A 26026-nucleotide genomic window follows, 5' to 3' on the forward strand; every position below is an offset into this window, starting at 1 on the left:
AGACTCAGGTTAATTATAGTTATAGTTATACTTCACTTGCTAATGACATTGTTTATTGTTGATGAGACTATAAATTTAAAAGTAATAAATAAAACATTAATTATATTTGTAAATATTAGTCTACATAAAGATTATCCCCAATTTATGATAAAATCAAATAAAATAATAAAAGAAACCTATTGATAACAGTTTTTAAACTAATGAAATTATTTTCCTTGTGTTACACGTACTCACACAGATCTCGTACGATTGGGATAATATAATCAATAATTTTTTAGTCACAAAACTCTTTGTTTAACATTGAACGAAATTGAAAAGTAGAATATATATATTTTTAAATGTTGTAATAAAAGAAAATTCATTATATCTTGACCTCAAATTTTCAAACTTTTATTCAGGTATCAGTTATGATCTTTGAGAGTAATACTATTATGTTATTCTTTATTCTGTCATATATTGTTTTCCTTTATCCACAGTTGCTCTGTAAATATAATTTTATTAATAGCATTCAGCTATTATACAGAAGATACCGCGAAATAAATATAACAATTATGACTGTTTAAAGTATAAAAATTTTGTAATATGGCTGTAATACTTGGTTATTTTCTGCTTGGTTATAACCGTAACGTCTAGGACATTACCAGTTTTGTTTGATAATCACAAGCCATGAAGTTCGGGTTAAATTGTTAAAAGTAAACTGAATTTCTGGTAATGGTAAAATATTTAAGCTTTAATAATCATTAAATTATAACAATTCGTTGATTTTCAGTTGTAAAAAAGTTATTTGTAATTGAATTTATTTTCATCGTTTTTTTAATAGTGAAGTCAAAGATGTCGTTTAATTCCATCTTATTTCTTAAAAGCTGTTCCACCTGTTTTGATAAGTAGTTATCTGAAAACATTTTTTTGAAAAATATAAATTTTTAATATCTTTAGGAACGTATTCTTATGGAATGTATTTAATGATTTGCACCCATAAAAATGTGATATTTATTGTTTATTTAACACACTTCAACAAAACTGTTCCACTTTAACAAAACTAATTGAGTAATTTACTAAATTCTTAAAATTTCATGTAATTTTAAGTGAAATATTATTAGATTTTAATTATAACAGCCAAACATTTTTCCCCCTTTACAATACACCAATTGAAAAAAAAATCTACTTTAAAAGTTGTAAATATTCTTTCCATAAGTGTTCGATATCTTACTGAAAATCATAAATAATAAATCATAATATTTAAACGATGATTTCTAAATTGTATAAAAACCTATAAGATATATATTCTATAAGAGTTATAAATTTATTTTTGGCTTTATTGTGATACAAAATCAAATCACGTTGGGGATGTACTAAATTGTTTATGCCTTAATGCTACGGCTAATATTTTTGTCCTAGGCTTTATAAACAAATTTAAAATAAAAATACAACAAAGTCTAGACTATCCACAGTCTCCAAGGATTTTCATATCATTTTAGTGTTAGTAATGAACAAGTTAAACTGGAAAACAGAGAAGTGAATGCTAATGAAATTTTGTTAAATTACTTATGCCCTGGAAATGGAGTAACAACTTTAATTTGGAGTAATAATTTGTGCCGAGCGAAACTCAGATAAGTAGAACTAAACAACTTAGTGATTGAAAGAGATATTGCTAAAAATGAAAAGTAACTTAAAATGATTTAGACAAAAATAAAGGTAATGAAAATTCAAATTGAGGCAAAACATATTTTACTTTTTATATAAATGATTAGATTTATATAAAATGACGAAATGATTTCGGAACGATTTTGAAACCTTCTTCAAATACAAAATCTTATTTTCTTAAAATATTTCGGGCCTCCACGTAGTTCGTCTGGATAGCTTATGGAGAACTGGGGATATCCATAAGTGAACTAAATCGAAATCAAACCTCTTTGTCTAAACTCCAAAGTTGTAAACTCGTGGGCTTGCCCACAACACAGGAAAGAAACATTCTAGAAAGTTCACAGTATGGAAAGTTCTTTTATTACTAACTATATCCCTAACAATAAAAACACAAAACATCTATAACAAAAAATGCATGTCCATAAACACAAAAATAAGACATTATAGCTCAGTTATCCAACCAGAAATACTTTACGGATGCGAAACCATATTTGGACCGTACCAGACAAGGTTTACCGACAAACTGGGAAAGATTGAAAGACAGATTCTACTACGATGCATCGCGAAAAACATTAAAAAAGACGGGATTTGGAGAATTATTCCAAACGAAGAGATTTACAAAACGATCATCCGATAACTAATAAATTTAGAAAGAAGAGGTTTTCCTTTCTAGGACATATTTTCAGAATGGAAGTGACCAGACTTATCAGACGGATAATCGAACAAGAAAAGCAGACCGAACTGGTTGTACGAAGTACAGAAAGACATGGAGGAATTAGACACAACCCATGAAAACCTAAAAAGGAAATCTGGAAACTATGAGAAATTAAAAAATAATGAAACAAGATTCCTATCAAAACCCAAGAAAACAATAAGCCAGGTGTACTCTGAACAAGAAAGGGCAAGAAGATCTGAAACCCTTAGAAATTACTGGTAACAAGTAAAGCTGAAAAACAACAAATCAGCAAGAAAAAAAAGAACTTGCCAAAAAAAAAAAAAGAACTAAAGTGATCCATTATGGTCTTAAAAGTAAAAAAAAAAATGATTAGATATAAGAAAACATTATGAAAGCTTGAGAAGGACATAATTGTAAAAACATAAAAAAGAATAGATTGAAATTCTACTTATTTAAAAATAAATCGATATCTTAATAATAATAATATAAAGAATAAAACAATTATTTTTTGGATCAAAAAAATGTAAAATGGTCAGTCGATAAATTATTCCCGTTATTAATTAGTTAAAAATTATTATTTTTTTTTAATAATACTAAATAACATATAAATTAAATTAGTGTGAAACAAAGAAAAAACTTAATGATTTGAAGTATAAGATTTGAAATATGGTAATAAACTTCATGATAATTTCGATTGAAAGCTTTGTATTTAAATTTTTGTTATTTTTGCAGTGAAGTATAACACGTGTAATATGTTTATTTAGTTTATTATAATTTTACTTCAATAAGTTTTTATACCATATTATTGCTACGTAATAAAAATATTTTTAAAATATTAAAGAAATTTAACAAAAGGAAGTAGCATGAAAAAGGATTTATCTGCAACAAATAATAAAGAAAATGTTATTATAAACGGGCTCAACATAAATAAATTTAAAAAACAACCAAGAATTAAAAATAAAAAAATAAATATTGAAGAAAAAAGAAATGTATACATATTAAAATTATGGTAGGTGTATACAAAAAATTACAGCGAATATCCAAGTAAATAAAAACAATTCTACGAAAATTATCTTACAATCTGCTAATATTTAAGCAGTTTGTCTTGTCTTTAGCAGATAATGACTGAGTACATTATAATTGTTAAATTTAGTTTAAATTTACCTCTCAATGCCCTAAACATACACTATCAAAGAGAATATGGTAAATCGTTACACGAGATCTACCTAGAGAGTAAACTTAAGCATTACAGGTGACATGAAAAATCTGCATATTAACCCGAATTGCTAAAGGTTGATACGTGATAAGAATAATCCATATTTAACCAGTGTAAAACGGAATTATTATATGATTTATGTTTTAAACAACACAAATATGGTAGTAAACTTCAAAGATTAATTTTGATTGAAAGCTTTGTATTTAAATTCTTATTTTGCAGTGAAATATAACAAATATACTGCATTTATTTATTTTATCTTTGTGTAGCTCCCTAAGTAATTTATCTCTTTTACGAATCGCACGACGTTTCTAATTTACACACTTTTTATTCAGTTTATTTACCTTACTTTTATTTATTCTATGTACAAAAAATATTTGAACGATTACTGTTACCATAATAAAACATTCCTAACTGCAAAGGAAAGATTTTACCTATTTTATTGGACCAGTCAACAGTGTAGTTTCGAGAATAATGATTTTTACAGTGAAACTAAACTTCAATTCCAGCACAGTCATTAAATGCTTTGAAAAATTACAATGCTGAACCATAATAATCATTCAACTATGAAAACGCTTTTAAACTAATATTTTTTTTTATTATTTTTATCGCAATCCTTATGAGGTAAATTAAACAGTTTACTCTGATTTCCGATGTATTTTTAGCATGTAATAAAAGCACCGGGAGGAAACAACTAAAAATCTACTTATTATGTTTAAGCTATAAATTTTCTTGTGTAAAAAACTACTTCCTGTAAATGTCCAACATTGAAAACAGGTTAAAGTAATGAATATTTATATATTCCTTTAATAAAATATTTTAATTAGAAAAACTTTTAACTTTAGTCTTCTTAAAGCTGGAAAAAATTATTATAATCTCATAACGTTCCATTTTCGGGAATTAATCATAAAAATAGTTTACACAATGTATTTTCTAAGTTACTGTAAAAAGGCCGGCCTTTGTGACGCTTTATCTATCGAATCGGTAATCTATGTTGCAAAATTTGGAAGATGTAGAGATATCAAAACATAATGAAGTAATTGTCAATAATATACTTTTTTCGGCTAAGTCTATAGCTCCATTACGTGCGTCGAGATTCAAAAATCTCATTTGAGACTATTTGTCTAATGATAAAACTGTGGAAGATGAAATATTCAGAAAAATGTTATTAATAAATTGGAATACGGTGAGCTCTGTAAGATCATAAGGAAAAGCACGTAGGAAAAAACGTGTCAGTTTAAAATGAAATTAATACAGAAGACGCTAGAAGAAGATAAGGGAATTAATACAGCAAAACGTAAACTGATGAATAACAGATAGAAATTTTTGGCTTGAAACGATAATATGGATCAATAGGCAGAACACGTTAAAAAAAACTTTATTTTAATTTATACAAGGACCAAAAGAAATTAAAATTAAAAACGTGTGTGGATGAAACACTTAACGTTTTAATAAATGAGTAACTACCAAAGGCTATAAAATCATTGAAAAATGTCAAAACTTCCGGAACAGGTAATACTATGGCTGAGATGCTGAAAGCTGTGGGCGGAACGTTTCGCACAGCACTTGCAAAACTATACTCAAGGTGCCTCAAAAACCAAAAGATCCCGAATGCATGAAAAACTACTGAGCTAATTTTTCTACACAAAAAAAGAAACTCTGAAGTATTTGAATAATTATAACCCACTAAGCCTGATCTCAGTTATCTGCAAGGCTTTCATCAAGCTATTAGTAAAAAATGCTAACATTCAATGAATCACAATCAAAAGAACAAGCAGACTTCGAAAGCGGTTTTGGTAAAATGGATCAGATCAGATTGTTCAGAAGGTCATACAAGGAAATAACGAATATACTATGCTCCTATGTATGGCTTTTATTAATTACGAAAAAGGATTTGATTTGGTAACAATACAAGCCGGAATACCTACTTTGCATAACCAGCGTGTAAACTCAGCCTAATAAACTTGCAATGAACAATATAAGAAGAGGCAAAAGATCTGTTTCAACGAACCTGCAGTAGAAATAAATGTAAAAAAAGGTATCCAAATAAGCGACACTATATCACTCGCGTTCTTTTCAGCGTCTTGAGGAGGTATTTAGAATCCTGGAATGGAAGAAGAGGGTATATGAATAAATGGCGCCTACCTAAGCCACCTGAGATTCACGGATAACGAAGTACTCACTTCGCAATAACTTGTAGAACTGCAAAGACACGTACAGAAACTGTAGGTATTAGGTATCTGGTTTCACTAAGAGAACTAGGACTAAATTTTGTTGTTGCGAACAACATTTTTGGTGGTATGTTGTTGTTTAATTTGCCTTGAATTTACGATACATTTACTAGAATTGACTCAGTAAAAGTAGAACTAGGAGCGGGGTTAGTGCTTCCGAGATCTGTTAGCTAGTTCAAAGGGCAAACATATAGGACATTCAAAATGTCCGGACAAGGCCTACAGCGAAGGCAAAAGCTGAGTTTAAAAATTACTGATGTAAATGTCTACCGAGTCATTTACATCGGTGGCATCCAACGAGGCCTGCCTTATTACTATAAAATGTAAAAAGTTAGAGGGCGAAAGACGACTCCCGTTAAAGCCCATTAGGACAAGGAACGAGGGGATGGTTTGGCGACCGGAAGCGTCACAAGGTGGGTGTCGTCCCTATGGGTTGGGATGTACGTATCTGGTGAACGGTACGGTCCAAGGATAAACCTTTAAAAGAGCATATTTATGTTCAACAAGCTTTTCAAGAAAAGAAAGGTTTTTCTCTCTAGAGAAGAACTCAAACAGACCATTACATATATTTTGGCCAACGGATATCAAGTGAGACTCACACAATCAAAGAAGTTAAACTACGAGATAAGCTTGGGTAGGCTGTCGGGAGACTTAACATCATTTTCAAGAACTAACTCCTCTTTTTTTTTAAAAAGGAAGTTATCGATCAAGGCATCCTGCCAGTTCTTACCTATGAAAACGAAATTTGGAAATTAACCATTCAATCATTGCAGAATCTACAGGTAACATACAGAAATGTTAAACGATGTATGCTTACAATTACCAGACGGGATAGACAACCTCTGAATAGATCAGAAAACAGACAAAAGCACATGATTTTTTTTATAAGATTATAGATTCAACTGCTATGGTCATTAGTCTAAATAGAAATTTGTATCGTATGAAAAGTGCCATGCCTAATCGGGATTCGAAACCCGGGATCTCCGGATGAAAGTCCGAGATACTACCATTTCGCCTCGAAGGTCGGCAGTTAGAGACTTAAAAAAGTGTTAGGCAGGCTATCTAGCAAGAAGAAATGATGGCAGATGGACTAAATTTGCACTTTAATGGATACAACTGATTTTAAACGTCCAGAAAAAATATGAAAGGCTCGTTGGATTGATGATATTATCAAGGAAATTGGATCGAATTGGCAGAAGATCGAATAGGACTGTTTTAGTTGGAAAAGTGTTGAAGAAACCTTCATCAAGCAGTGGATCAACAACGGCTGAAATAATGATGATATGTATATCATTTTTAATTAAGTCTAAATTTTCTGGACTGCCAGTTAAGAACACTTCACTGAAAAAAGGTTACATCTTAAATCTAATGATCTCAGGATTCTATTCCTGGAAATCTTTTAGTTTTGGAGTTATAAATAATTGCACAATTTTTACTACAATTAAATTCTGAAAGTTGACGCCGAACATTATTTTGGCGTCAAATGTATTTCTTTGCAGTTAAATTTAATTATCGGTAAATGAAATGTACAATAAGTGAATAATTCTAACGCACTGCTGATCCTGGCTTGAGCTAACATAGTATCTTTAATCTCCTTTAACCATGAGAATTTTTTAACCGTATGTTTTCGGAATTGAGTTCAGAAAGCCAGATGTTAGATTAAAAAAAAATTCATTACCAACAAATAACGTGAAATTTTAAAGCCAGGCAAAAAACAAACAAAAATGAAGTGGAGAATAATCAATGTAATCGTCCGAGAAAAATGCATTAACCCCCCCCCCTCAACCGATAGGATTATACCTTATTAAATGAATCTTGTTGAGATGACAGAAATCATCAATGACGAGATGGAAGTTATCGTTCTAGTACAATAATTATTGTGTCTTTATTTTAAATAAAGTGGAGTTTCTTAAATTTTACCAATTTTCAGTACAGTCTACTTTATACAGGTAAATATTCATTAAATTTTATTTTACAGAATTTTAATTATTTGTTGGTAATTTAAGGAAGTAAAATTACTACAATCTAAAAATTACAAATCTAAAATATCCTTTTTTTCCAGTTACGATATTTAAGAATTCAATAATTTTCTTAAAAATTGCTAGGAGAGATATTTCGGCCTCTGTTTTAATAATCTTTCTTATCAAAAAAGAACAAATTATGTGATGGTTTATTTTTTTATAAACCATCAAAAAACTTTTATGTGATGGTTTTATTTTATTGAGGGATACAACAAAAAATATGCTATTCCTGAATTTCCTGATAAAAATACCAGATATAATCCTTAAGAAAGTTCACGGTGTTTACTATCACTAATAAACCAAAAGATATTGAATCAAGTCACCGATTGAGAAACGTTAACAATTAGCTTACGGCGGATTTTGTATATTGAATTATAATGAAGAAGTTGCAGGATGAGTTGTTTTAGGAAGAGAAGTGAAAGGAATGAGCCTTTCAAGACACGCAGATACTCAGAAGTATAGAAAAAATTGTCTATTACTGTTATATATTGGGAAATTTTTACAGATCCAAGGCAACTTATAAAGCAGAACAAAATTTGACGTGTAGATTAACCAAGTCGGTCAAGTAAAACTTAGGAAGGAAAGAATTATGATAGATTTTTAGCATCAGGTTTGAAGACTCAATGACATCTTTAATTAGTTAGTTTTGAATTGTGAAACTATTAAATAATAATTGGATAATATTAATTTGTAAATTTGTAGTGTATTTTTAAGTGAGACTTACTTATTATTTTAAAGTAGTTTTTGGTAAAACCAAAATGATATCAGATAGGCATGAATTCTAACTTGGTTGTACTTAAGAGTAAATACTAGTGAGTTATTTTATTTATGAGCGTATCCTTCTTTGTATATATATGATCAAATCGAAATATATACATTTTTCTTTCAGTTTTATTCTTGGAGAATTCATTGAATTGCCTTTTAAAAAACATTCATAGTGTTTAATTGCATATACAAGAGTTTCGTCTTTAAATTTAATTGATAGCATTACTTTTTGGGTAGCTTTTAAAATGTGTAATATTATCTGAACTACAAATACATTCGAGGATTCGGTTATTGTATCGGAGCACATGTATTTCGAACACATTTGTGTTAAAATGTATAAGACCATATGGAGTAAAAGTTCATGTGACAATTTGTTCCTGGTTTTGACCATGCTCAGTTAAATACAAGGGAAAAACATTGTGATACCCCAAGATAATCACATTATAGCCAGATAGCTGATTGTAACGCTGTGTATTAGAAAGTGTGTATGAGTATATTTTCATAGTTCTATGAAACCGTGGGCGCTAGTTAGAGTTGCTTGTCTAAGAATACTGCTGTTCAATAAATATTCAATAAGCCTCTGTATGGAATAGAGCTGTGAAAAACAGGTCTATCATCTGAATTATAACAGTTTATCGGTTAAATGAAAAAGTTACGTAAACGTTTATTTGCAATTTACCTAATATGCGTGGCCTGGAATGGATATTTTAAAAATGTACATGAAAAAGAAATACAAATGTAGCAGAAAAAAATAAATAGAGAATTGTTATCTCTTTATCTAAAAATAATTTGTAATATTCTTTAGTAGTGTATATTTTCTATTTTTATAAAATAACTGTTTAATAACTGGAAGCGACCATATAGTTTTAGATATTAGGGAAATTAATTGTAACGGTTTTTGATCCTAACAATTTGATGTTACGACATACGCTACTAGGAGCTTATATCATGTGGATCCTTATATGAATAATATCACATGCGTCACCAAAAGACGAAAGAAGTATCTATACAACACTAATTATCACAGCTGTAGCTACTGGACAGAAAAATATAGTTGTAAAGCATCTTCAAGTACCTTCTATTCTGCTTTAGATCCCTTTTACAATAGAGAGGAGGAACAACTGGAGAGTATTTTACTAACCGCTCCTGAATGGGTAGCATAATCTCATTTTATAAGTATATTACTAATTTTTACGTTTATCATTGTTTAATCAGTAACTGAGTAACTGCTATTTAATTTTGAACTCACTTCTATTAGATTCACTGGAAGAAGTACAGCCGATAAATCTTAGCTGCTTACTGAACAGTCAATTTAAAAATTATATTAAAAGAACTTTAAATGAAAGAAGACTTGTAAAAGAAAAAAATATTACAGAAAAAAAAGGTTAAAATAATGTAAAATTTGAAGAAAAGAAGAGATTCATCAGCCAAAACAAACTAAAGAGAAGTTAACTAAAACTCAACCAAAAAAAGAAGATGTACATTTAAGAAATAAAATATGGAAATAACGCATAAAAAGGTACATATACAAAAAAAAAATTAACTTCAAAAGAATGTTAATAATAATAAAAGTAATGAATGTGAATGAACTGTACGATATTGGTATGGGGCGGGATTAGTAAGGTGGTGAGGTGGTCCCCGAACTCAATGAATTTTTGCTTCTCTTAGGAAATCTTTTCTTTTTAGTATATTTATAAAATAAGATGAATAAGAAAACGAATTCCTTTAGTTATAAAAAATTTAATTAATTTCATTTATTAACTGATAATAAAGATAAACTGTAAATGAATTATATCCGATCTATCATCTGGTTATGATTTTAAATAATACAACTTGTGATTGTAAACAATGAATTCATATTAAAATTGATTTATATTTATATCCATATTTATATTTATGTTGATTGATGTATAATATAAGAGTATTTAATGATAATAAAACATTTTCGTGTCTCTTGTTTAACTGTTAAGGAAAAAATTTACAATTAAAAAAATGGAGTTATCTTCTTTTTATGAATTATGAATACTATGTAAAAATGTATGCGTGCCAAATATTAAAATTACTTCATGGGAGAAGAAGTGCGTTTTATAATGAAAAAACTGAATGTTTTGTAATGGAAGACCTGCAGTGTTGTTTACAAATGATGATAAAATTATTCATTTTATAAATATATTTTTTTAGTTAATTATTATACATTATTTCCTAATTATTTTGAATTAATATAAAAATTACTTTCCTTATTTAGTAACTACTCTAACTACTGATACGATATCGATTAAAATTGTAATATTTATTATACTGTTAATTTAAAAAAAAACCTTGATAAATGTTTTGCAAATTTAAAAATTTTACTTTTGTAATTATTATAATTCAATTAAATTGAATACATTTTTAAGATTATGAAGTACTATTAGCAGTAACTTTTCGGTGAGGGTTTGTCTAAGTTTATGTTCAATTTTTATTTTCAGGAAAATTTTTTTTTTCTCCCCGGGCAGGATCCCGCAGTTTAGTATTTTACACAGACCAAGGGAGTGTCCTTTACTATACTATATCGGGCTTTACTATAACTTTCTTTCTTTAACTATAATTATAATTATATTATTTTTAACTATATTCTTTCATTTTTTTATAACTATAGCGCCTTCACATATTGGCACACCGGTCAGATCTCACTTTGCGCCCGCCTCAAACTCCCAAAGTAGGATCCAGCAGGCCCAGCTATGCCGTCCCTAGGTCCCCACTCCGTGAGACGGGACTCGTCTTTATGTAAATGCCTCTAACGAGGACAGCCCGAGTGGAGCATCCCCGCCGGGATTCGGTCTTTTTCGCTTGGGGGTGCGAGAGTCCACGTCCCTCATCGCTACTGCCCACTCGTGCAAGCACATGTAAACGGCAGCTCCGCAGAGGGTTGTCCCTCAACCCCGAGCCCACCAATCCTTCTCCTAAAAAGCCCTCGTCACGAACCCTGCAATGGTATCAAAACTCTTGGGGCTCTGCAACATGGTGGCGATGATGTTCTTCAAGCTGAGCGGAGAACATCCGGTAATCGCCGGGCAAGCTAGGAGGTATTCATCCCACTACGGGCACCAAAACACGTGTTCTGGGGTATCCAGGTCGCCGAAATTATTAAGTATTATTTTTACATTAATAATTTGGTCTATTCAAATTACATTAATAATAAAGTGTTCATTCAAAGATATGATTTAAATGTTGTCACGATATGTCAGAATTTATTTAAATTTTGCAAGTCATAATATGTCAAATTGTTCGAGTCTTCGATAAAAAGGTTCTTTCACTTTCTTCTGAATGCTTCGTTCAAACCAAGAATTGGTTCCCTTAGTATATTCAGTCATAGACCTCAAGAGGATAAGATCATAGAAGCCAGAAACTTTATTGTATGATAATGTTATCAAACCGGGAACTTTCTTTCTCACTACTCTACTACTCAACTTCTCTAATCACATTACTCTACTACTCTACAGAAAGAACGTTATATGGATATTACTGTTGACTATAACAGAGGGCACACTGTATAAGACCGATAATTGAAATGTCTAGCCCGAGGCTATTATTAGTCAACAACTAATCTATGAAATTGCGCATTACATAATCCAACGTCAGTTAAATGAGCTAAATACAACCCGGGGGAAACTGCACATCAAGAAAGGTTATCCGTTGAGTTTGATCGCCAGTTGCAGAGGGTAAGTATTGAGTTTAGAGTACACGTTTGAGATAAATGGGAGAGCAGCTTCGATCTCGCGGTTGTCATATACGTTTGCCCTTAGGTTCTCCGAAGGGTTGTTTGGACTTTTGATTTAGAAAGGGAGCGTGCTGTCCTAAACACAGTTTGTCTGATGCCGTAATGAACAGTCACGTCTGTCTTCTAAAGCAGTAACAGAGAAAGTAAATGTTACGCTGTGGTCCTTTGATGTAAGCGTACTTCAAGCCAATATTAGCGTCACCGTTTCGTAATAGATTTTCAGTTTCTTTTAAAAAATATTGAACTTAATTACGCAATGAATTTTTCGTTTACTGTATATGTTGTTTTATTTTATTATTATGTAAAATATACCTCCGTTTATCCCAAGTGTAAGGATGGAGAAGTGTTGTATTTTAAATGTTTTATTTCTTTAATGAGAAGTCGCAGTAATCTTAAATTTTAATGAAATAAAGAAATATACAATATCCAATAGAAATGAAAGGTATGTTAATAATTTTGAATGATTATCGTGCTTCTTCTTTTTAATATGGATCTACTTATAAGTGTATAAAACAGTATAAAAAATTAGTTTTGGGGGGAATGAAATTAAATTATTTAAAATGTCAACGAGAAAACTGGCAACATTTAACGATGGACCTTAACCTAACGTTTTTTCATAAGAATTTTAGTTACACCTTATCTTTGCTGATGAGCTTGAAGTTGAATATATCCCTTCCTAAAAATTGTAAAAATTTGATGATGTTTTATCTATTTTCGATAGCGTTGCTGCTTAATTACAAAATTTTATTACTTAGTTTAGTGTTTCTCAACCTGTAGGGCGCGCCCTCCTAGAGTGGTATGATAACACTAAATGGGGAGCGTAAGCTATCGAAAACAAAATATTAATAAAATATTTTATTAATTTACTGAAAGGAGAGCAAAACAAAATACATTCTGACATAATAAATAATAAAATACACATTTACACTGATATAATAACTTATAAATAGGATTGTGTTAGTACTGCACAATGCATTTAATAATTAAATAAAAATACTAAATTAAAAACAACTAAATATTAAATTTAAAATATTTAATGATTTTTAGTGATTCCCTTGTCCTGTCTAGTAGAGCAAAGTTTTTCGAAGAAAAGTATTAGTATTAGAAAAAGACACTCTGAGTTCTTTTTCTATATTTTGCTGAAATTTATATTTTGTTTTCAAAGCAGCCACCGCAGAAAATCCGGTTTCGCAAAGGTAGAATGTTGAAAATGTTAACAGTATACAGAATACTCTTGTTTTCAGTACAGAAAATTTCTCATCCACCCTTTCCTACAATTCAAAGAGTGATTTATTACTAAATTATCTTTTGATTTCGCTTCACCACTTGCCGCAAAGTCTATGAAGATTTCTTCTTCGGCAGTAGAGAGCCTTTCGGGCGTATTTTGAAGGATGATCCCTAACCCACTCGTAACGTGCTACCAAGTTAGCGACAGCGAGGGAGACTTTTAAAAATTCCTTGCCAGCATGGATAAATGATTTTCTATAGTTACGAAAACAAATTCACATGTTGTTTTTCAGCCTTGTATGTTTTAACACATTCATCTATATTTGCGAACATTTCTACGTTTTTTTGCTTAAAATTTCTGCAACATTCAACATTCCAATTTTCTACAAAAAGCATTAACTTTTTCACTTGTATCCAACATATTGGTATTTGCTCCTTGGACTTGAAGATTCAAGGTATTTTTATTGAATATCTCGACCAAGTAGCTTAGTTCCATCACAAATAAACCATCTCGAAACTTCTCGGCTTCCGATCGGTTTTTCGTTTCTAGAAAAATGGTGATTTAATTTCTTAATTTATAAACACGTTGAAAAAATTTCCCACATGATAACCACCTTGCCTCTCAATAAAATATTAACGCTGAATATACAAGATGTTGTAGAACGCTGATATACAAGAATATACAAGTTCGACACGCAACGTCGAAACAATAGGTTTGTTTTGTTTAAGCTCCGGAATATTGAATTTTAGAATTGGTATATTGTTTCATACCAATATTTTTGTTGGTTGGATAGATTGTATAAGTGTTTGTTTTTTTTTTATTCCATTTATTGAGTATATTTCCATTTTATTAATTATTTATAATATTGTTGCTTGGGTAGTCAATAGGCTATCTAAGCCCTATATTTAGGTGGGTAGTTTATTTTTTAGACTGCCTCCTGGGTTGGTAATTTATCAGGACTGCCTTTCTGGTCCTTGTTTATCGTTTACGACAAAATTAATTTAAATATTCTAGTTTAATTAGATTTAATTAGTCTATTTCTCTAATAGCTGTTTGTTTGAAACAACTGTTAATTTGCTTACATTTTGTTTGCTTTTTTTTTATAGACTTTTTTATTGGTTAGATCTTGTTTGTAGACAAACATTGTTTTTTTTAATGGTATTTGCATTTTTGGTGTTTGTTTCTATTTTTTGTGTTTTTATCAGTGTTCTGGAGATTTTGTGTTTTATGTTAATATGATGCCCGAGCAGGAAGGCAGACAACAGGGTAGGCCCAGGCGGAGGTAAACCCAGTTAGGTAGTTGCTGAGAGGAGCCGTTCAACGATTCGTCCTCTTCTTCTGGAGGGGAGGAGCCGCAAGCTGGGTGGGAGGGTCAGTTACGTCTGTACAGGCTGGCAAGAGTGTTTACATCCAAGAATTTGAGAGACTGGCTGGGGCTATCGAAAGTTGAATTGTGATCATTAGGGCATTTAATGAACGCTTTGACAAGTTGTTAAAGAATATAGAAAACTCTAGAACTGCTCGAGAAAAAAATCAATCCTAAATTAAAGGAGCTTAAGCCAATCATGACTGCCCTAGAAGAGGAGTATGAGCGGTTAGCTACTAAGTCAGCTGAGACTTGGGAGGTTGTGGTACTACTGTGGAAACTGCTACTCTTTCGGTCCCGGCTCAACAGCTGGAAACAGTTTCTCAGCGTAAAGGATATCCAGATATTTTAAGAGAAAAGTCTGTCTCGAAAACAACCGCAGGTAGTCTTCGTAAATTTAAGGGAAGGGGCAACCAATAAATCCAGCAAGGAGATGAACTAATTTCCGGTGGTCCTTTAACAAAACAGGTCGAACATAAAGATTCCTAATATTAAGAAAACAAAACAGGGATTAGTCATCATTGCTGACGACAAGGAAATCATTAAGGTTATTTTTGACTCTCTAAAGGTCGGTCTTATATGAAAGTCGACCCTAAGAAAAAGAGACGTCCAAGGATCACAGTTTATGATATATATCGGCAACTATCTGAGGATGAGTTAGAGGCTCTGATTAGAGAGCAGAATACTCAGATGGACGAGACTTCTTTCAAGTCTGAATGTCGCTTATTGTTTAAATCGGGTAGAGGCAGAGCGCTACCATGGTATCTTTGAGGTATGTAATACTTTGTTTAACAACTTCACTTCAAAGGACAGGTTGTTTATAGACACCTCTTCTAGCAGATTTAAGGAGTATTTAGATGTCCAACGTTGTTTTAACTGTTGAAGGTATGGTCACGAGGCTAAGTTCTGTAATCATTCTGAAGTATGTACTCATTGAGAAGAAGAGACACGCGTCGCACAAGCGCACAAGCGGACTCGTATCCTAAGACGTCAGAGGATCCGACTTCAATTAATTGCAAGCGCAGTCTAAAAGAATATAAACATTCTGTCAATAGTAAAGAATCTGGACACTACCTCAGAGCTGTTGAAATGTATTAAAAATTAATATTTAATGGTTAGATTTCGTCAGTTAAATTCAGAGGATGCCTACGTTGTTCAGCTTCAGCTTGGTAAGATCGAGAGTCTACGTCGAGAGTCTGATGTTGTTCTCTTACAGCATTCATACAGTAAATCTGTTGAAATGCCAGGTTTTTCTCGTTGGAAGGGGTTTTTATTTTAGTTCAGATAGTATGTCCGCAGTTTTGTACAGAAAAGAAGTTGATTGCGTCTTCATTTCACAGCTCTCAAATAATCATCACGTTGTGGTTTATATGGAAGTTCTGAACTTGCATCTGTATGCTGCAAGTTATATTTTCAATATAGAGTACTTGCTGATCGTCATCTTGAGGTCTGGGATCATATCCTTCGATTCTCTGGTACTAGTCCAATCCTGATTGGTGTGGATGTAAACACTAAGTCACTTTTGTGGCATAGCAGTTTCACCGATGATGGCGGTGAATTAGTAGGAAGCTTTTTGCCCAGTATGATCTTCAAGTATTTAATATATACCAGAAAAGTTGCCACCTACGCAGGTAATGTATCGGTTGTTTGGAGAAACGAATATCGACGTTACCGTTGGTAGGTATATCTCTGCCAATGTTTTTAACTGGAAAGTAGTTGATGATTCCTCAAGCGATCATCGATTGATTCTTTATGACATTGCTGCTGGTTTGGATGAGCACTACCAACGTAACGTTCAGGTTCAGCAGGGTCGTTTTCTGCACAGGCATGTGGACTGGAAAAGATTTTTTGATATTCTTGCGGCCATGCTTCGTTTTTTGGATTGGAGTTTGGAAGTTTTGAATTTAGAGGAATTGGCAGTGACTCTGTCGGCGGCCTTTATTGACGCCGCCAAAAGTTCAATTCCCGCAGTTCTGGTCAAGAGAGGCTTGCTCCATGATAGAGCAGCTTTTAAACAGGCTTTATAAAGTTTCTGTACCTGCATATTAATAAGTGGCTGATAACACAAAGCTTATTGATAGAAAATCATCAGTAGGGGTTTCGTCTTGGAAAGCATACCGAGGACGCCATTCTCCGAATGATGAATGCGGTACGAGCAGGTGAAGAGGAATATGTCCTGAGAATTTTCCATGACATCTCTGGTGCGTTTAATAATCTGTAGTGACCCTCTGTCGTTTATAAATTACAAAAGAGAAAGGCACTGACAATGAACTGCGAGTAATGCAAAGTTACTTCAGACATCGGGATGTGCTGCTTCTCGAGAGCGGGCATGAATATTTTAAAAGCCGAGGTTTCAAAGATGACCTCCAGTAAAGCCCATAAGGGATATGATCGGAGGGTTTGGCGGAGGGTGGCTTCCCTTACTTTGGACAGGATATATTGCACCCATGTCTATACACAGTGCAGATATGATTCTTGATTTTAGGGTCTCATTTTTATTTTTAATTTACTACGGTTAAAACTGTCGTTATTACGATATTCAGACCAGGACTCCTTTCTTCGGAAGCCAGAGTTTCTCTGTGGATCATACAATATGTCCAGACACACTGTGGAGATTTTTGTTTCACAAGTGCTTGTATACTTTGGAGTCTCCCAGGCATTGAACGAGTATAATCGGTGTATATTCCGACGTAATTTTTCCACTCTATGTTTGCCTGGTTTACAAAATCAGTTAAGGTAGCAAATAATGCAAGTGCTGCTTTATTGGTGTGCAGGAAAGTATTTCTGCTACAGCTGACATACCACCACAAAATCGAACATAGGAAATGAAATGTGCATCTTTATTACTATCTGTTGCCTTATCATGCTGAATTGAAAACAATTTGCCGCGCAACTTACCGAATAGCTGATGCTGTACATCTTCAGTAATATCACCAATTCGGCGGGCAACAGTGTCATTTGATAGAGGTATTGACTATAACTGTTTGGCAAAATTTTCTCCAAACATAGTTTCTACAATAAAATTAAATTGAAAAAATTAATTCTTCACCAATGGTGTGAAGCTTTTTACTTCTGGCTGCATATTATAGGAAACTTCATAAATAACAAGTAAAGTTGTGTCATTCACAAAGTTTATTTTTAAAAATGTTGTTTGCTTTTCATATGATTTTAATTTTAATTCTAAAAGTTCTCGAGGTTTGTTAACCTCTATGAAGGAGTACCCTTCATACCGCACTATGAAGCGTTACCAAATGTCGTTTTGGTTTATTAGGTTTCATGTTGTCTGCTGCCAAAATGTTTGAGCACATAACACACAGGAGTCTTCCTTCTTCGTTTAGTTCATTATTCGTAAACCCAAAATTTAAGTATTGCTGAAAATATTTTCTTGATTTTATTTTCGGAACCACGCTCGTCTGTACACTTGATGCTTCACTATAATCTAATACTCGCTTATGCACACTTAAAACGAATTCATGATTCTGTATAAATCTACTACCGTGAATATTTAATACCGTGAATTGCAATTAACACGCAAATTACAACATACCAGTTTACGGTACATTCGATATCGATGGAAGTTCGACTGATACTGGCTGGAATTGAACAAGGTGCAGCATTTATACACGTTTGCGCAGACGATCACACAGACTTTCCAGAATATTCGAGACAAATCGGAACTTCTCGGAAAGCAGCGAGAATGTTCGATATGGTGGATGTAAGACAGATACCAATAGAAAGGCATCGATTCTGGTTTAATCAATGCAGCGATTGGCATAAATATCAATAAATTTACTGTACTTGGTAAGTTGTATGGTTTTTAATTAAGGTCTTATTGCAGCTATAGCGTCAAAATAGTCAATGTACATTATAATTGTATTGTTACTGTATGAAAGGCGGGCACAATGAAAATTAAGACTGAAAATTTTGTCGTAAATACTGAAAGGTTGAGAAACGCTGACTTAAATTCATAAACAAGAAAACGTTTGTAAACTAAAAAAAAGATGAGAATACGTCAATATATGTGTCAATATATATATAATCACATCTTCGTATATTTACGAATTAATCACGATTGTTTTATCTTGTATAAATTAAATTTGTTCTTCTTGAGAGATGTAAAAAGCAACAGCAATAAGGAAATGACACGCTAAATTATATGTCGAATGATAAAAACAATCTGATTAATCTATTAAAAAAAAAAAAAAACAAATTAAGAAAGAAAAATAAGATAAGATCTCAAAGTAATATAAATATATATATTTTTTTAAATAATCTTTTTTGTTATTTTTAATGCATTTTGGTCATGGTTTAATATAATAAAGAGTATAACTAAGAAACATACGTAACTTAATAGGTTTACACAATTGATGCGGAGTTCCCTTTACTATTGGTTTGAGATTGATAGTTCAAGGACCGGCGAACCAATATTTACCAATCCGTCCGGTTGTCGCATTCCTCCACCATCCTCCAGCACCATTTGGGGCTCATTCTAATCAACAATATAGCTTATACCCATGGACCATGGATACGACGAGATACAGGTACACGAAGAAAAAACGCAGCAGTCTACATGCCTAAAATAAAAAAAAAATCTGGTATAAATATCTAAGACTTCCGGAATATCGTATGAACCAACAGATATTTTTTCTTCTTTAAAAAAAAAATTATTTGAATTACACAAAGTTACTCCGTTTATTTATTTTACGTATTAAAAAATTAAAAAAAATTATCAAATAAATTTCCAAGTATGTTCTTCCAGAATTTCTTTAATATTTTTTTTAAGGAAGGTTTATGACTCATTACATGTTTATTAAAATCTGTTAGATTAGTCTTCAGTGATGGATAATACATTAATATTAATTTTTTAAATTGTATTACGAGTATTGTATTATAAGAGATTGTATTACGTATTTACGATGAAACATTTCAAAATAATAATCTAAAATGTCTAAATTATATTACTTTTAATAATCTCTTATGGTTTCTCAATGGTATTTAAATCTCAAGATACTTTTGAGGGTTATTTATTTCAATGTCTATCAGTGAGTTTAGTTTAGTCATTAACGCTGATATTATTTTACTGAAATTATAAAAATTCAATAAAGTACCTGATTTTAACACCCTCTCTGCAGGCTTATGCTCGGTTTGTTAACATTCCTTGCTGAATTATTATTATTTTTTTTTTTTTAACTCACGTATATATTCTAATTATCAACAATTATGAATCACATGGAATAAAAAAAAAAATATAAACTAAAAAGCCAATAAACACGACCAAGCACTTGTGCGTGATGTGCAAATTAGACGAAAAAACACTGAATTTATAATGTCTGTGCTGAACATTCACTAGAGCATGGTTGACCGTATCATAAACTTCTTGCAATTCTTGCTTGCAATATATGTTAAATAATTTTCTATTCTTTTAATTAGATAAAAATTATTTATCTCTTCTTTTTATGAAAAAATGAAGACCTAAGTTTGTGGATTTTACGGATGAAAAGTAAAGTCAAATTTACTTGCAATAAATCTTCAATTTATTCCTTATATTTGTAAGTGATTAAGAATTTTTTGTTTTACATTTTTATCAGATTAATTTACAGTTTGTTTTCATTTGATTTTTTCTATCATTTGACTTGTTTACGACCTGAAAATTAGTTTTCACGTAAATTTCTTTGATCGTTTTAGTAAAGATCTGTCATCAAGTAAAGAACTATACATTTGTGTTTTAAACACGGAATGAAATAATTTAAAAAATAATAAAATTAGAAATATTTAACCAACGTACATTTTACTATAAAGAATATAAATAATAGCTAAAATTATTAATTTAAAATGAAAATAATACTTTCAATATATAATTATAAAATAAAAGTTATTGCCTCATCAATATTAAGTGAAATACAATAATTTATAAAATAAATATATTTATTAGAAATCTATCCTCTTTCAAAAGTGATGAAAGTTCACGGAAATTCAAAGTTCTATCGAAAAAAATTATTTCAATATAACTAGAAACAAAAAATCTACAGTAACAAAATATAAACGATTTTGGTGTACTAATTTACGATAGGGAGTCAACGGTAACATACTGATACCAACCAATAGAAATAGAATAGCCGCTGTACTACCACCCGTATGTCCGTGGTCAACAGAATTGGTGTGAAATAAACCACGCGCCTGCAAGTACTAAGAACTGAATGTATTAAATCACCGTTATTTGTAGAATAAAGGGTCCGTTTTTGGTGAATGAAAAACCATAATAAAATATGGACAGTTTTCTAAATTTTACAAGCAACGCAATATAAGTATTGACGGAGAATTCGATTTTAGTAAATACCAGTCAAGTTGTGAATAAAATGGAAATAAATATTTTAAAAAGCCATTAGGTAAGTATTTTTATACTGATAATGAAGAATGAAATTTTTAGTAAGAATTAAAAAAAAAAAAAATAACAAAAATTGTTTATCTGATAGTGTCACTGACATAACGGTTAACAATAAAGTATTGTTTTAAAATTATTACAATTACAGTAGATTACTAGAATTTCTGGTATACATAGCTAGTTTATCGAGTTTGGAAACAGCAATATATTTGCTTCTCGTAACTAGAACATTTAAACACAAGTATCACAACGAGCTAAAAAATAAATAAGGTAGACATCCAAACTTTTATTTTGATTGCACAATTTCCTTGAAGTGATAAAGAAATAGATACTTTGGGATGGTAAATCTTATCATAAATTTTCTAATTATTTTATTAATAATAAATTTATATTTATTTCTTATTATTTTACTATATATTTAATAGTAGATTTTCAGTACTTTCGTGAGTACGGAATTTTACGTGTAACACAGAATTATTCAGTAATCTGATGCTAAAGACACATCGTAAACTCTCTTTACCGAATTTAACAACCTATATTATATTGCTTTGTATCGTAGTACCACTTTTAATAAAGCAATAAAAAAATAATTGAGATCTGATATTTATAATTTTAAGTGATAATAGTCACATACCGACTAATACTATTGTTTGATATTAAAATACATTACAATTTAGATCGGTATACACTCTAAAAAAGACAATTTATAAAAGTTTTCTTTAATCGTTATTTTAAAAGAAGAAGAGGATATCATTTTTGAAATGGTTGTATTTTATTTAAGGAATTATAATTACTTTTCAAAAACCTTATTTTCCTAATAGTTGGACTTTTGTTATGATTCACGGTTATTATTTAATCGGATGACTTTCTTCGGCAACTATCACACGATAAATATCTTAAACCAATTGTTCAATGTCTTTGAAAAAATCTTATTGAATATTAGCCTTCCGGGCAGGTCTAATGGATAACTCGTCACTAATTAGTTGTTTAACAGTTGTTTTTCGAATTCAAAGGTTCTGAGTTGAAATATTAGTAAAAGTTAGTTACTGTTGTACGGATTTGAATACTGGTCAGCGGATACCGGTGTAATTTGGTGGCTGGGGTACAATTAACACCTCAAGACACAGGAACGGTCGCCCTGAGTCTGTACAAGACTAAACCTTATTTACAACTGACCCTTACCTCAATGAACTGTTGGTGGGCGGGTGGTTGCTTATTGTTCACTTGTTGAACATTAGGAAAAATAAAATAAAAGATAATAATCATTCTTTCGTATTTGTCAACAAGGATTTATGTAAAACTACTAAAGGAAATTAAAAGATTATTACTGTAATTGCTTTTAATCCATTCTCTCTGGTTTAAAAATATTTTAAATGGTGTAAAAATAACGAGAAAGATCCAGTTAATGTGTCTGAAAGTAGACTACATCTTCACAAGCACAACACTAACTATAAACTTAATAAATCAGACTTATTACAAGAAAATTAATAAATCAGCCCTATTATTAGATTATTATTTAATGAAAAACCTCTGTAATTAAATAAGGTATTTTGATATCCTAATTTGGATTGCAATTCGATGATATGGAACCCATAAAATTAACGGAGAAAAATAACATGGGATATCGAAAAAATAAGCTTTTTATAGTTTTAAATTTAGATTTTTGTAGTGTAGAAAGTAAAAATGTTTGTCTCTTTTGATACACATTCAAGTAAACGAGTTCCTTTACGTTGAAAACTTTGTCAGTGAGTACGTATAAACTTTTTACTTAGGCTTTTATACAACGTTCTTGAATGACAGGGTGAATTTTTCCTTATTTGATTGATAATTTGAATTTTTATTTTGTCACTTATTCTAGACGTCCAAACTTTAATTTCTTATTGAAACTTTAAAACCCAGCGGTTATTATTTTTCTCATGAAGATAAATTTCCATGTTATTAAACAGGCGTACTGAGAGTCTGGACCTTTGTACTTTAAAACATAAATAGTTTTACGTTGGTGATAAACCCGGTGAACGTAACAGATAGCTACAGTTTGATAATTTAATAAATTTGTACATTGGTGTTATGGACAACTTCATTTTGATAATGTGGTTAATTGGTTTGATTTTGTTGTTCAACAACTTTTTTATGTAATATTTTTTTTATTTATTTGTTTTTTTTTGTTATAGTAAATATTACATATCTTTAGTGTTTCAATAGCGTAAATTTCAACGAAACAAATATGGTTTCTCCCTGGATGATTTCATATATCTTAAATAAATAATTTGTGTTCCATGAAATTTAATTTAGCCTCATTTTGCTTTTAGAACAAAAATTAGGAGGATATTTATTAACAGCCATTACTCACTAATAAAGTATTTCCTGAGATTATATGCAAACTAATCTTTTAATTTCATCTTTGGTGAAAATATTTTAATTTATTTTACATCCATAAAATTTTATATATTTTAAATAAGTTTTTGTTATTAACATAATTATATGAGAATTATGATAGGATTAAAACAGATCATTCTTTAAAATTATCTCTGTCACTTTGTCACTTACTTTCATCCTTTGTTCATATTTTATTACCATACATAATCGCATAATTTTAAAATGAATGGGAAAATTGGATCTTCAAACACAAAAGATTGATTCGTCAGCAAACACGAGAAACAAAAGTGTTTGTGTGTTATGTTTTTACTGCATGGCGTTAAAATGTTTTAAATAATATAAAAATATTGTTATTATATGTTAAACATAAATTCAATTATATTAATGTATAATTTTTTTTTTAATCTTCTTTCATCGATTATAGATGAAAATAGTGTAAAACTATTTTTACATCGACAGAATGGATATTAAATATCACGAAATAAAAGATTACAATCGTAATTATCTTTTAATCTCCTTTAGTAGTTTAATATTAATCTTCGTTAACGACCACAAAATACGAAAGATTAATAATATATTTTATTTTATTATATTTTCTTGTGTACGTTGCAACGTGTTCAATTAGTGAACAATAATCAACCCCCCTCACGAACCAATGAGATGAAAATAATGACATACAACTGATATGCAGTGTTGTACAGACTCAGGCCAAACACTTATACGTAAGTATAACTGAACCACAAAAAAGTGAAAACTAATACAAATTTTAGTTTTTATTACTTTAATAAAAATTTAAATAACATAATATCACAAAAAACTATTATTCCTACATATGCTCGAGTATAAAAACATAGGTATTTTGCTAAAATGTTAAAGAAATTAGGACACAAAATTTTACTCCTTTAAGTTTATTGTTAATTTTATATTTCCCGTAATTTAGTTATACGTACATTTACTGGATTTTTGTAGACTTAACGTTTATTAAACCGAATTTTACGCTCAGTAATTAATTGAATTAATGACAAAGTATAAAATTCAAGACAAATACAATAAAGGTACTATAAAGACAAATCCAGCAAACTCTTTCGATGGGTGAAATTAAAACTATATTTTAATTGTGATTCAATATTTTTAAGGTACCTGAAAAATTTCCTAAAATAATAACAGAAATATAAATAAAGTCCATTTTATAAATTCACTTAAAACTAGATAGTAATTTGAAGAATTTGTTAATATTTTATTATATGTGTACGTACTGTAATTTCATTTTAATTAATTTATAAAATATCATGTAACTTATAGCTTTGCTAAGTGGTGTGTAGATAATAATTTATTTAGAATAAAAGTTGAAGAATTTTTGTTTAATTTGTAGGATTTTGCACTAAAAAAAAACTACCTTAGGGTACATCGAGAAAAAAGTAATAAAATGTAAATTGTAAAATATTTTATACGAGTGTAATGTAAATTATATTTACACTGTGACAATGCACCTTATACATCTCTTTGTTACTCGAATAATAAAAAAAATGTTGTTTGGTTTTTGGTGAGATATATTTTTTCATTCTGAGATTAAATTCAACAGGCAGAATATATTCCCTTAACGTTTTCAAGATTATTCAGTCAACAGCAACAGACAGTGGTTTGTAACTAAAAACTGAAAAAAGGTGGATCATTAGTTCAAAATTCATTCAAATCATTAGTTCACGTTGGCTGAAACCTTTTCTTAGAGAAAGCTATTTTAAAGTTTTCTTTTTTTTACAACTTGAAAAAACTCGCAAAAATACCTAAGATTATTTGATTCTTTTGTAATTATTTTCCCTACAATTTATTTTCTTTTCATGCTGTAGATAATCAATAAGAATTTCTAACTAAACTGTGAATTAACTGCACTTTTTATTAGCTTATTGTAGTAATTTTTTTTAAAAATAAAATTAATTTTTTTACAGGAGAACATCCAGCCGCTATGCAGCACGGTGAACACGGTGCAGCATCCATGATTGCATCTTGGTCGGTAACTCTTCTAATAGCGTCATCTGTTATAATGATCAGCTGATTTATACTTCTATGTTGTATTATATAAATTAAATTAACTGTAAATTTTACGTTCAATAATTAAGAGAAATTTGAAAAAAAACAACAGAAATGTAACAGACAAAGTCTTTTTTTAATTAAAAAAATACTTGAATAGACAAGTGAATGTGTTTTAAGAAAAGTGATATGCTTAGAGAAATAATACACTTTTGTGATGGAAAAGTGATACAGTGATTTCAAATGGTATAATTAAATTAATTAATACTGATTTATTATTCTAGATTTTTTTTTTTTTTTATTTATAATCTGCCTCTTGGTTTGATTTTTATT

General features: G+C 30.4%; 1 protein-coding gene across 1 annotated transcript in view; it reads left to right on the forward strand.

Moving 5' to 3' along the window:
* Positions 1–25718, forward strand: part of LOC142317708 (zwei Ig domain protein zig-8-like) — a 191955-nt gene extending 166237 nt beyond the window's left edge. The window contains exon 5 of the mRNA XM_075354255.1: positions 25612–25718. Coding sequence (XP_075210370.1) covers positions 25612–25718 — 107 coding nt within the window. The remainder of the gene's footprint in view (positions 1–25611) is intronic.
* Positions 25719–26026: the final 308 nt, after the last annotated feature.

This window comes from Lycorma delicatula, chromosome 1, assembly GCF_047948215.1.
Source record: "Lycorma delicatula isolate Av1 chromosome 1, ASM4794821v1, whole genome shotgun sequence".
In the NCBI taxonomy this organism is placed as follows: Eukaryota; Metazoa; Arthropoda; class Insecta; order Hemiptera; family Fulgoridae; genus Lycorma; species Lycorma delicatula.